This window comes from Heloderma suspectum, chromosome 6 (assembly GCF_057233095.1).
Source record: "Heloderma suspectum isolate Gila_16-S chromosome 6, 16-S_ref, whole genome shotgun sequence".
NCBI lineage: Eukaryota > Metazoa > Chordata > Lepidosauria > Squamata > Helodermatidae > Heloderma > Heloderma suspectum.
Window position 1 is genome coordinate 20,153,474 of NC_139463.1, and position 12,355 is coordinate 20,165,828.

The 12,355-nt window shown below is 46.6% G+C and overlaps 1 protein-coding gene across 1 annotated transcript; it reads left to right on the forward strand.

Annotated features, from left to right (window-relative positions):
- Positions 1 to 221: 221 nt before the first annotated feature.
- Positions 222 to 10,373, forward strand: LOC146340513 (ubiquitin-like). The gene is made up of 3 exons (XM_084803704.1): positions 222 to 460; positions 6,867 to 6,932; positions 10,077 to 10,373. Exons 1-2 carry the CDS (start codon positions 243 to 245, stop codon positions 6,886 to 6,888), a joined length of 240 nt encoding a protein of 79 aa, XP_084659830.1. The 5' UTR covers positions 222 to 242; the 3' UTR covers positions 6,889 to 6,932; positions 10,077 to 10,373.
- Positions 10,374 to 12,355: the final 1,982 nt, after the last annotated feature.

Sequence of the window (12,355 nt, forward strand, 5' to 3'; positions counted from 1 at the left end):
TTTTTGTATGCAATTTTTGAGTCAAGAGCTGCATTGTCGAATTCAGAGACGTATGAAAGCTGAAGGCTGTGTTTTGATCTGTATATTAGCCTGGGATCTGTGGATTAGATTTGCTTTAAAATGTAGACCAAATACCCCCTGCCTCCCCGCCGTCTCTGGGCTCAGTTTATACTTAGAAGCCACCATTTCTCCTCCAGAAAGAGTCCACCTTACACCTTGTGCTCTGCTTGAAAGATGGGATAATGATCTTTGTGAATATCTTGAGTGGTAAGACCTTCATCCTGGAGGTGGAGCCAAGTGACATCATTGAGAATGTCAAGGCCAAGAATCAAGATAAAGAAGGTATTCCACCTGCAGAGCAGAGGCTGATCTTCGCTGGCAAGCAGCTGGAAGATGGCTGCACCCTCTCTGACAACAACATCCAGAAGGAGTCTACCTTGCACCTGGTTCTACATTTGAGGTTTTTTTTTGGGGGGGGGGATGTGGGGGGGATGTTGTCTGATTTTATTGGTTGTTTGCTGCCTTGAATTTGTAGAAGGGCAGGACACAGCCCTTTTCCTAAATAAATCAGATAAGCCTTGAACACACCAAGATGGCATCTGAATGTTTCTTTTTTAGCTGCTTTGTTTGATGCTGGCCCTTTGCATTTCTTCCACGTGCTTTTAGATGCCTCAGTACCTGTGATGTTTTGGTTCCTTCTGCTAATTTCTTGGTGCTGCATCCTTTCATCCTGGTTTTGGGTTCATCATGCTTGATCCTAAGTCCAGCTCTGAGACAGAGAGACGCAGGGGAGAAGATAGCTTTTTTTTTTTTTTTTTGGCTGCGGGGGCTTATGTTATTTCCATTTAAACGATTATTATGACATGGCTGTCTTGGCATATTTGCATAATTAAAGGTCTCCAGCATTGTGTGCCAGTGTTATAGAAATAATTTTCTGGGGGTTTGTTTTTTTAAACAAATTAAGAAAGTGGGAAGAGAAGGGAGTATGTTATCCTATGGAGGGGGGGGAGTTATGTCCCACATTTCAAAGTCAGAGAGAAGCTTCCCTTTGTCAGGGAATATCTGGGCTATGTTTGTTGTTGTTGTTGTTGATGATGATGATGATAATAATATCTATATACCACTCAATAGCAAAGGCTCTCTGGGCAGTTCAAAAAATATAAGCATGGCTTCCCCTAAATAATCCTGGAAAATGCAGTTTGATGAAGAGGCTGGGAGACCCCTAGACCCCATTAATTGAACTACAGTTCCCAGAGGGAGAGGAAATTAATATTAATTACTGGTTCAGGTTAGGGACAGATGGATCAGTCGATTTCCATTTTGTGTCAATTCGCATGCATTCACTCATCAATGCAATTTCTGTATTAACTTGTGATCCCCCCCCCCAAAAAAAAAATCTGTTCCCAAGGTCATATATAAATACTTATAGATAGATAAGTATTTTTGAAAATAATGTTCAACACATTTTAGTGTAATGTACACATTTTAGATGCCTTTAGGTCTGTTTTCTGAGCCAAGGATTCCATTGCAAAATTTAGAGATGTGTGAATTCTGAAAGATAATTATGTTGTGATCTGCATAATAGTCCAAGATCAGGTCAGTTTGCACTGGAATTCAAAAAGATCAAATTCCTCAAGCATCCATACTTAATTTTGCTCTCCCCACCCCTCCATAAGACTATTTTGAGAAAGTAGGTTTCCTATTTGCATTTAAACAAAACATCGGTGGAGTCCAATTTTACTTGATGGACATATAGAATCATACAATCATAGAATAGTAGGGTTGGAAAGGGCCTATAAGACCATCAAGTCCAACCCCCTGCTCAATGCAAGAATCTAAGTCAAAGCATCCCTGATAGATGGCTGTCCAGCTTCATCTTGAATTAGGGATGTCAGAGAATTCTGCCACAGATCTCGGTGAGGCTGAATGCCAGTGCATTCGGCCCCCCGAAATCTGTGGCGGAACGGCCTGCTGCCCCCCTGGCCCCCTGCGTATCCTGCCCAGGATGAGACTTACCTGGGGCAGATGTTCCAGGTGGTGGTGACTGCGGCGGCGGCGGTGGCAGTGGTGGTGGTGGCAGCTGGTCTTTCAGCTGGCTGAAAATACAGGGGAACGCAAATAGCGTAGTGGGCGCTATTTGTGTCCCCTTTTGATTCGTCATTTTAGCCTACGTAAATATTTACGTAGGCTAAAACGGCGAATCAAAAAGGGACGCAAATAGCGCCCACTACGCTATTTGCGTTCCCCTGTATTTTCGCCGTAATAGTCTACGTAAATATTTACATAGACTAAGACGGCGAAAAATAAGGAACGCAAATGGCAGCAGCCGTAGCCACAGCCATTTGCGTACATGTTTGTTTTTGTTTTTGTTTTTTTACCCAGAGCCCTCCGTGGCCGGAAATCCGGCTGCGGACGGCCCTGGCCTGGGCCTGGCCGGCTGCTACGCGGAGCCGCCGTGGAGCACAGCCGGCCGGGCAGGATTCCGGGGGGGAGGACCGGATTGCTTCCCCCCCATCGAGGATTTCGGGGGGAGGGACGGAACATCTCCCCCCCCCACCATGAACATAGTCTTCAGAAAGGTAAGTGACTTTCATACATCCCTATCTTGAATGCCTCCAGTGTGCAAGAGCCGACTACCTCCCTAGATAATTGGTTCCATTGTCATAGTGCTCTGACAGTCAGGAAGTTTTTCCTGATGTTCAGCTGGAATCTGGCTTCCTGTCACTTGAGCCCATGATTCTGTGTCCTGCACTCTGGGATGATCAAGAAGAGATCCTGTCCTTCCTATCTGCGACAGCCTTTCAAATACTTGAAGAACGCTATCCTATCTCCCATCAGTCTTCTCTTCTCAAAGCTAAATATGCCCAGTTCTTTCAGTCTCTCCTCACTGGGCTTTGTTTCCATGACCCTGATCATCTTTGTTGCCCTCCTCTGAACCATCTCCACTTTGTCTGCATCCTTCTTAAAATGTGGTGCCCAGAACTGGACATAGTACTCAAGATGGTGCCTAACCAGTGCTGAGGAGAGGGGAAACAGTACTTCACTGGATTTGGAAGCTCTACTTCTATGAATGCACCCCAAATAACATTTGCCTTTTTTGCAGCCACATCACATTGTTGGCTCATATTCAGTTTGTGATCTACAACAATTCCAAGATCCTTCTCATTTGTAGTATTGTTGAGCCAAGTATTGCCTATCTTGTAACTGTGCATTTGATTTCTTTTTCCTAGGACATGGCATTTATCCATATTAAATGCCATTCTGTTGTTTTCTGCCCAGCACTGCAGTCTATCAACATCACTTTGAATTCTGTTTCTGTCATCCAGGGTATTAGCTATCCCACCCAATGTTGTGTCATGTCATCTGCAAATTTGATCAGCATTCCCTGCACCTCCTCCTCCAAGTCATTAATAAAAATGTTGAAGAGCACTGGGAGTTATGTCTCCCCAGTTTGAGAAGATGCTGTTGATAAGCAGTCATTGAATCCGATTCTGTAGCCAACTGTGGATCCACCTGATGGCTGTTTCATCTAGCCCACTTTGAGCTAGTTTGCTCATCAGGATATCATGGGGCAGTTTGTTGAAAGCTTTGCTGAAGCTAAGGTACATTATATACACAGCATTCCCACAGTCCACAAGGGAAGTTACCTGATCAAAAAATGAGATCAGATTAGTCTGGCAGGATCTGTTCTTGACAAATCCATGTTGGCTTCGAGTAATCACTGCATTGTTTTCAAGGTGCTTACAGATGGATTGCTTTATCATCTGCTCCAGAATTTCCCCAGAGATTGATGTCAGACTGTCTGGTCTGTGGTTCCCAGGTTCCTCCTTTTTGCCCTTTTTGAAGATAGGGACAACATTAGCCCTCCTCCAGTCATCTGGGACTTCACCTGTCCTCCATGATTTCTCAAAGATAATAGACAGTGGTTCTGAGATATTATATATTGTCATCCTAGGGAGGCCACAGAGATCCTGAGCCACTGTTTGAGATGGGCTGGATGTGGGTTTGGGCTTATTTCAGACAATACAGTAGTGCCCTTGCTTAGAAAGCCAGCCACTGTAGGATGAAATGTATTTTGAGATACAAAGCTTTTTGGATGGGGTTGGACTTGACTTGAAAAATCAGTTAGCAGATGGGGTGTGTATCTCAATCTAGCTTTGCTTCTCAATGGTCAAGGGGCAACTGTGGCTTTGGCTGGTGTGCCAATTGTATCCATTCGTTGAGAAGTTGTTCCCTCCCATGGTCATACATGGTAAGCAAGTTGGATTACTGTAACATGCTCAACATGGGACTGTCCTTGAAAAGGACTCAGAAACTTCACCTGGTACAGCTGCAGTGGCTAGAGCAGGAGTGCACAAACTTTTCACCCCATTGGTTGAATTGGGTGTCTGCTGGGATGATGGGTGCTGCACATGCATGCAACACACATGTGCACATAAATGCACAAATATTCACATACAGCTAGGGATGTACAAAAGTCACTTACCTTTTTGCGGATTCTGTTCATGGGGGGGGGAGGCGTTCCGTCCCTCCCCCCGGAATCCTCCATGGTGGGGGAGGCGATCCGGTCCTTCCCCCCGGAATCCTCGATGGCCGGCTGTGCTCCGCGGCGGCTCTGCGGAGCAGCCGGCCAGGCCCAGGCCAGGGCCGTCTGCAGCCAGATTTCTGGCCGTGGAGGGCTCTGGGAAAAACAAAAACAAACGCGTATGCAAATGGCGGCAGCTACGGCCGCCGCCTTTTGCGTTCCTTATTTTTCGCTGTCTTAGTCTATGTAAATATTTACATTGACTAAGATGAAGAAAAGAAAGGGGAATGCAAATAGCGCAGTGGGCACTATTTGCGTTCCCCTTTCTTGGTTTTCTCTTAGTCTATGTAAATATTTACGTAGACTAAGATGGCGAAAAATAAGGAACGCAAATGGCAGCGGCCGTAGCCACCGCCATTTGCGTACACATTTTTTTGTTGTTTTTTTACCCAGACGTGATAGGCTACGTAAGTCTTTATGTAGCCTATCACATCTACGGGGGGGGGGGGGGGACACAGATCCTGCAAATGGCAGCAGCCAGTCGGAAGACCAGCCGCCGCCGCCACCGAAGCTGCCGCTGGAGCCGCCACCGTCCGAAACATCCGCCCCAGGTAAGTCTCATCCTGGGGGGGATCCATGGGGGGGGGCAGGCTGTTCCGCGATGGATTTTGGGGGGCCGAATGCACTGGCATTCAGCCTCACCGAGATCTGTCGCAGATTTCTCTGACATCCCTACATATAGCTCATTGAACATATAACTCAAACTAGTGATGTTTGAGGAGGAACGGCCTGGGAGTCCATAAAGGGGGAGGACTCTGATGGACTCCCCCCTGTCTGGCCTCCTGGACCCCACTCATCAAGCCCTGGGGTGCTGACGGACCTGGCTGCTGAGAGCCCTGAAGCTCAGTGAATGGCTGGGAGTACCACAGCATCTCAGCATACTTGCCCTAGTCTCCATGGGAGGATACCAGGGTGAGAGTGCTGGGGGCTGGCTCGACCAGGACCTGTCCTGTCTCTGCTGGCTGTCAAGGAAGCCCATGACAGCTGGCATAGGGAGGAAGGCCCTCGGCAGCACCCCAGCACTTTTGCCCTGGCCTCTTTGGGAGGAGGTCAGGGCGAGAGTGTTGGGGGTGGCCATGTTGGGACATGTTCTGCCTCCACCTGCTGTCAAGGAGGGCCTTGACAGCTGGCATGGGGAGGAAGTGCCTTGGTGGCACGCTGGCAGTCGCACCCTGGCCTCTCCAGGAAGAGGCCAGGGTGACAGCACTGGGGGGGGGGGTGCCTCACCGAGGACTCTGGCAGTCAAGCCCTTGTGTACATAAAGCACAAGGGCTTGAGTGCTGGAGTTCTTGGTGAAGAGAGGAGGGGCAGCGCACATGGCTTGGGGGGCAGGGCAAGCAGGGAGGCTTGCTGAGTGGATCCAGGCCCCACAAGCAGGGGTGGGACAGCCTGTTGAGCTTCCCCACACCCCAGATGGAGATGGGTCCATCTGTCCCTATGTATAAGAATTCTGTTAATCTTTGCAAATCATGCAGTGAGAAGGAACACAATTCTCAGGAAATTTCTCCACTTTCCTGACCCTGTGTTCACATGCAAAAGTGCACAATTCTGAAAATGTGCATTTCCCCACAAACCACACTTTCACATTTTAGCCTATGGGGGTAAAGTGCACATTTCAGGTTCATTCATGCTTGGAAAGGTGTGCATTTTTGTGTGTTTGGAAATGCATACCTTTATGTTGTTGTTGTTGTTGTTGCTGTTGTTTGTTGTTGTAGTTTTAAGGTGCTTGCGTTTGGGAGTGAGAATAAGGTGAGATGAGCATCATGGTAGAAAATGTAGAACCTGGATGAGCTCAGACATTACTCATTCTCCCATTCCTAACTCTAGTGGTGGGTGGTGACTCCAATTCCGGGGGGGGGGGGAGAAGTGATTCCATTCAGGGTTTTAGTTACCACCAGCCTAAACTCTAATAATGCTATCCAAGGTGTTGAAAAGCACTGTCCAAGGTGCTGAAACCATTTGGGGGTAGGGTCCAGCATCTTGGATAGCGCTTTTCAGCACCTTGGACAGCACCATTAGAGTTTAGGCTGGTGGTAACCAAAACCCTGAATGGTTTGTGGTTTTCATTTTTGTGAACTGCCCAGAGAGTGTCAGCTATTGAGTGGTATAGAAATGAAATGAAATGAAATGAATGAATAATGGAATCACACATACCCCAGAACTAGAGTCACCAGCTGCCACTGCCTGACTCAACCACTCTCACTTTATTTATTTATTTGTTTGTTTGTTTATTCATTTATTTATTTATTGCATTTATATCCAGCCTTTTTTTCCTCCCAAGGAACCCAAGGCAGCATACATAATCCTTCTCCTCTTCATTTTATCCTCACAACAACAACTCTGTGAGGTAGGTTGGGCTGAGAGTCTGTCACTGAGCCAAAGTCACCCAGTGAGCTTCCATGGCCGAGTGGGGACCAGAACCCAGATCTCCCTCCTCTCAGTCCAACACTTCTCACCAGTACACCACAGTGGTGCTTTCTCTCTCTCTCTTTCTCTCTCTCTCTTACACACACACATACACACACACACACACACACACACACACTTCTCTCTCTCTCTCTCTCTCTCTCTCTCTCTTTCACACAGCTGCACACACCACTCATTAATGCACTCATTCAATAGCAACTCCTGCCCATGAGTGTTTCAGAGGCCTGGAACATTCTTTGATCCCATAAAACCAACACCCTTCCCAGAAACCTTAGGTCTCAGACAAAATAGCCATCCAGGAGTCCTGGCTCCTAGCCTTTCTCCCTCCTCCAATCCACTCTTTTCCTGAAGGATCCTAGCATCCCAAACTTACCTGAGAGTATTTTAGGAAGAAGGCAGAAGCCTTCAAACTCTGTTTACTGTGGTGCTCTCGAGACACTCTAGGAACAAGGCTTCTTTGGCAGGAATCAGACCCTGTTCCTAGAGTATTTCCTCACCCCTGGTGGGGGGGTTGCCTCATGGTGGTGGGGAGGCTGCCTGCAGCCCATGTCATGCTTTTTGTACTCCTGAACCAAAGTCTTGACAAGGGCTGTGGTTTTAGTAGGGATGTATGAAATTGGCCTTACCTGGCTCCGCCAGGTTCTGCTGGGGGGGGGAGGCGCTCCGTCCCTCCCCCCGGAATCCTGGCCAGCCAGCTGTGCTCCACAGGGATTCTGCGGAGCCGCCAGCCAGCTCTTCCAGCAGCTGGACATCCGGCCGCTGGCTAGCAGGGACGCAAATGGCGGCGTCCGTAGCCGCCGCCGTTTGCGTCCCTGTAGTCAGCCATGATTGGCTACGTAAATCTTTACGTAGCCTATCACGTCTGACTTTAAAACACACACACACGCACGTACGCAAATGGCGGCGGCTACGGCCACTGCCATTTGCGTTCCTTATTTTGGCCGTCTTAGTCTACATAAATATTTACGTAGACTAAGACGGGCCAAAATAAAGAACGCAAATGGCGTCAGCCATAGCCGCCGCCATTTGCGTATGCGCATGTTTTTTTTTTAAAAAAAAGTCAGACATGATAGTCTACGTAAAGATTTACGTTGCCTATCACAATTTTTTTTTAACCTAGCCATGATAGGCTATGTAAATCTTTACGTAGCCTATCACGTCTTTTTTTAAAAAAAACTGGAAATGGCGGCGGCGGCGGCCGGTCAGAAGACTGGCCGCCGCCGCCGAACCGCCGCCAGAGCCACCACCAGAGCCGCCGCCACCTGGAAGATCTGCCCCAGGTAAGTCTCGTCCCGGGGGGATCCATGGGGGGGGCGGGGGGCAGGCCATTCTGCCACAGATTTCAGGGGGCTGAATGCACTGGCATTCAGCTTCCCCGAGATCCATGGTGGAATTCTCTGCCATCCCTAGGTTTTAGATCAATGCAGTGCCATTATTTTATCAGATTTACTGGCTTTGGGTCAATTTCCAAGCCCAAATCAAACTGCGGGTTCTTACCTTTAAAGCCCTGAGTGGATGAGGAATTAGATACTTAGAAACAACAACAGCAACCCTCTTCATCCCACATGATCCTGCTTACCTGTTCTCATAATCAGGGGAGACCCTTTTTCACAAAAGGCAGAAGTGCACTTCTGAAGTATCTGAAAGTGATCTAAAAGGATCACAGACAGCAAGAATGGAAAAGATCTTCCTAAGACCTTGGAAAGCTGTTTCATGCTAGTCAATGTTACTAGACTAGGTAGTCCACTGTTTTTGACTCAGTATATCACATCTTCCCAGATTGCTCCAGCTTTGCTACTAGTCCCTGACCTGTTCCAGTGTTATAGCATTTACTTTAGCACTGTTTCCGGGAAAAAAAGGTACATTGGTATACTTTATGGCATTTTAGGGAAATGTAGTTTAAAATTGGGGATGCCCATCAAGTTTTATACTTTGACATAAAATATAACCTTTTAAAGTAAGGGACACCTGCTAGAATAAAATGAGAGGTATCTGCAATGAATATGAAAAAAAGAAAAGTGAAGCAATATACGCTCAAATAGGCCCAAGACTGTGGTAAAATGATATATTATGATCAGTGGGAAAACACATGGAAGTACTGTAATATTTTCTTTCTTTCTTTCTCTTCTACATTAAGAGAAAACTGTATTAAAATAATGACAGATGAGTATATCACTCCATATAAACTACAAAACATCACTGAAGAGTACAGCAGCCTGATGTGTTGGAAATTTATGAAATACCATCCCTCCCCCCAATAGATTGTGGACATGTTCATTAGCAAAAGCCTTTTGGGCAAATATTCTAAGAAATAATATTCTACTAACCTGTTTAAATCCGAGCCTTGATCTGTTATTATGTTTCCTTGGATACACTAGAGATATAACAAGAGAATTTAGGGAAATGATGTCATATGTGATTTCTGCAGTGAGTATTTGATGATATGCAAAGTATTGGAGAACTGACAAAGTTCCATGCATAAGGGAATGGGAATGTAGGTTGTTTGATTATGCTACAATGGCTAAACTATCTAATAATGGGGAAATGTAAGAAGGGAGAGAGCAAACATGTTACTGTATGAAATATTAATTAGAAGGTATACTTTTTTCTTTTTCTTTTTTTAGAATGGGAATAATATTGATACATCACATGTATTGCATGCATTTCAAATCTAATAGGTTATTTGTGCAAATGGGTTTGTGCATTTTAAAAGAGGTTGTTATGCAGAAAAAAGATAGGATCAGCCTATGTCTCCCTGACCTCCGTGGAGAAATGCAAATTAGTAGTATATATAGTGAGGCAGAGGCAGTCTGAGACTCCTCTGGTGGCCGGCCTTGACTCTGTTCAGTATTTGTGGTCCTGGTGGAAGATCAGAAAGCCAAGCAGCCACTCAAACTGATAGCTCAAGGAAATGCTGAGGTTCCCAGGAGGCTGCCATGCAACTGAACTAATTAAAGAAATCCAGCAATTGTGATCAGAGGCAAGCTTGAGGACCAGCAGGGAGGGTGGAGTGTCCAAACAGGGTTTCTGAAATCAGCACGATAAAATACTTCTGTGTTCACAGGGCATCGGTGTAAGTGGGGAAGCAGGAAGTGCTTGCTTTCGCAACCTAACAAGGGGACCAGCTCCATCATCAGAGGCTCTCCATCTCCAGGGCTTCCACTCTAGTGGCCTCTGCTTGCAATACCTGGATGATCCAAGGAGCCAGCCCCAACTCGGACGGAATGGGGAATCCCTGTATGAGCAGATTCCCACTTGAAGACATTGCTCCGTATCAAAAGTAGATTGTTCAACCTTCCCCTGTAACACATGATGGTGAGAATGAAATTGCTGGAAGTAAATGTGTTTATTTCATTTTGTCAATGTGCCCTCAATATTGTAACTTTGTAAAAGCAGAAGTGTAACTGTGCAGAGAGCAGTAGTGGTCCTTGCCACCCGCAAAGGTGGGATCCTGTGCAGCTCGACTCCAACAACATATTCAAAAGTGTTAGCTCTGTTCTCCCTTCTCCTGTGGGAAGCCCCAAACACCCTACTTCAAGGGTGGCCACTGCGAGAGATCCGGGGGACACCCTGCCTCCCCCCAGGGCCACACTCCATAGGGCCCCATGCAGTTTGTGGAGTCCCCTCAAGTTTTAAAAGACAGAAAATATTGCCAGTTTACCACCAAAATTCAGCAGGAAATAGGGATGTCGGAGAAATCCTCCATGGACCCCAATGAGGCCAGATTCTATTGAATTTGCATGCCCCCCCAATTCCGTGGAGGATCGGACACCTACCTCCACCTCCCTCATGAAGTCCTCACCGGCGGATCCTGCCCACCGCTGGCTCCAAAGGAACAGGGACTCAAATACGCCATTTGCATCCCTGTTCTTCGCACATTAGGCGATGCAAAGATTTACATAGCCTATCACATCAAAAAGCAGGGATGCAAATGGCGTCCACTATGCTGGATGCCATTTGCGTCCACAGTTTGTCAGTCCCGCCAGCGATACAGCAATGGCGGCCATATTGCTGGGGCTTCAGAGATGGCTGGCAGCTCTGCGGAATCGCCGAGGAGCAGAGACGGCTGGTGAGGATTCCGAGGGGGAGGAACGGATCGCCTCCCCCACCCCAGCAGACCCTCCGCAGATGGCAAGGTAAGGGATTTGTACATCCCTAGCAGGAAATCACTCCATAGCACTACAGAGCACTAGGAGGGTTTGTTTGTTTGTTTGTTTGTTTGTTTATTAACAATAGTCATATACCACTTAAAAGTAAGCATCCCCAAGTGGTTGATATAACAATATTGAAATCATATTTAAATACAACATTAAAACGCTGCTAAAAACAATCTAACAACAAAACAAATATATTTAAAATACACTCTTAAAAACAATTTTAAAAAACTACAATACCTAACAATACAAAAACCAGTAAAATGAAGCAGCATATGATCAATTGCAGTTTTTTGCAAGCCAGAAAAGGCCTCAGTGAACAAGTGCATTTTCAAGATGCATTTGAAATGTCCCACATTTTCTTCCTCACAAGCGACACAGGGCACCACCACTAAGAAGGCCTACCTTTGAGATATTACATGCTGACATTTTGCTGGTCGTGGAATGACCAGCAAGGCCTCCTCTGAAGATCCTAATGGTCAGCTGGGTATAGGCAGTCTGCTAGATATCCTGATCCCAAGTTATTTAGGGCTTTCTATGGCAACAACATAACCTTGAACATGGCTTGGTAGCTAATAGTCATCCAGAGCAGTTCTTTTAATTCAGGTCTTATGGGGACATAGCTGGGTGTCTTACTGAGCAACCTAGCTGCTGCATTCGGCACTCGCTGTAGCTTCCAAGCTAGGTCCAAGGGCACACAGTGCAATACAGTAGTCTGTTCATGAGGTTACTAGCGCATGGATCACTGTGCCTATGCTGTTCCAATCTAGGAACAGCATAGGCACCGAAGCTTGTAATGGGCACTCGGCTCTCCAGATCACTGAGATCAAAGATAGATCTAGGAGCACCCCAAATAACATACCTGCTCCTCCAGAGGGAGCACAACCCCATCCATAACAGGCAAAATGTGTAAATAATTGGGAAGCATGGCAAATTCAGAAGTCCCACCTACTAGGGATGTATGAACTCACCCCCGTCTGGGTTCTCTGGATGCCCACCCCTGCCCCTGCTCCCCAGACAGTGCTCGAGCCCCTCCCACACTTGGCGGGCAGCCCGCACTCAACCCAGAGGCCTTGTTGAGATCGGTGGTAGCTATTTTTTAAAAAGTAAAATGGCTATTGCAAAACTGTGCATGTTTTTGAATGCACAATAATGCACATTTTTGCAAATGTGCATATTCTCATATGCA

Coding starts and splice junctions, on each gene's coding strand:
- LOC146340513 (XM_084803704.1), top strand. CDS start 243: ATGATCTTTGTGAATATCTTGAGTGGTAAGACCTTCATCCTGGAGGTG. Junction 461..6,866: donor CACCTGGTTCTACATTTGAG/GTTTTTTTTTGG, acceptor TTTCCTCCCAAG/GAACCCAAGGCAGCATACAT.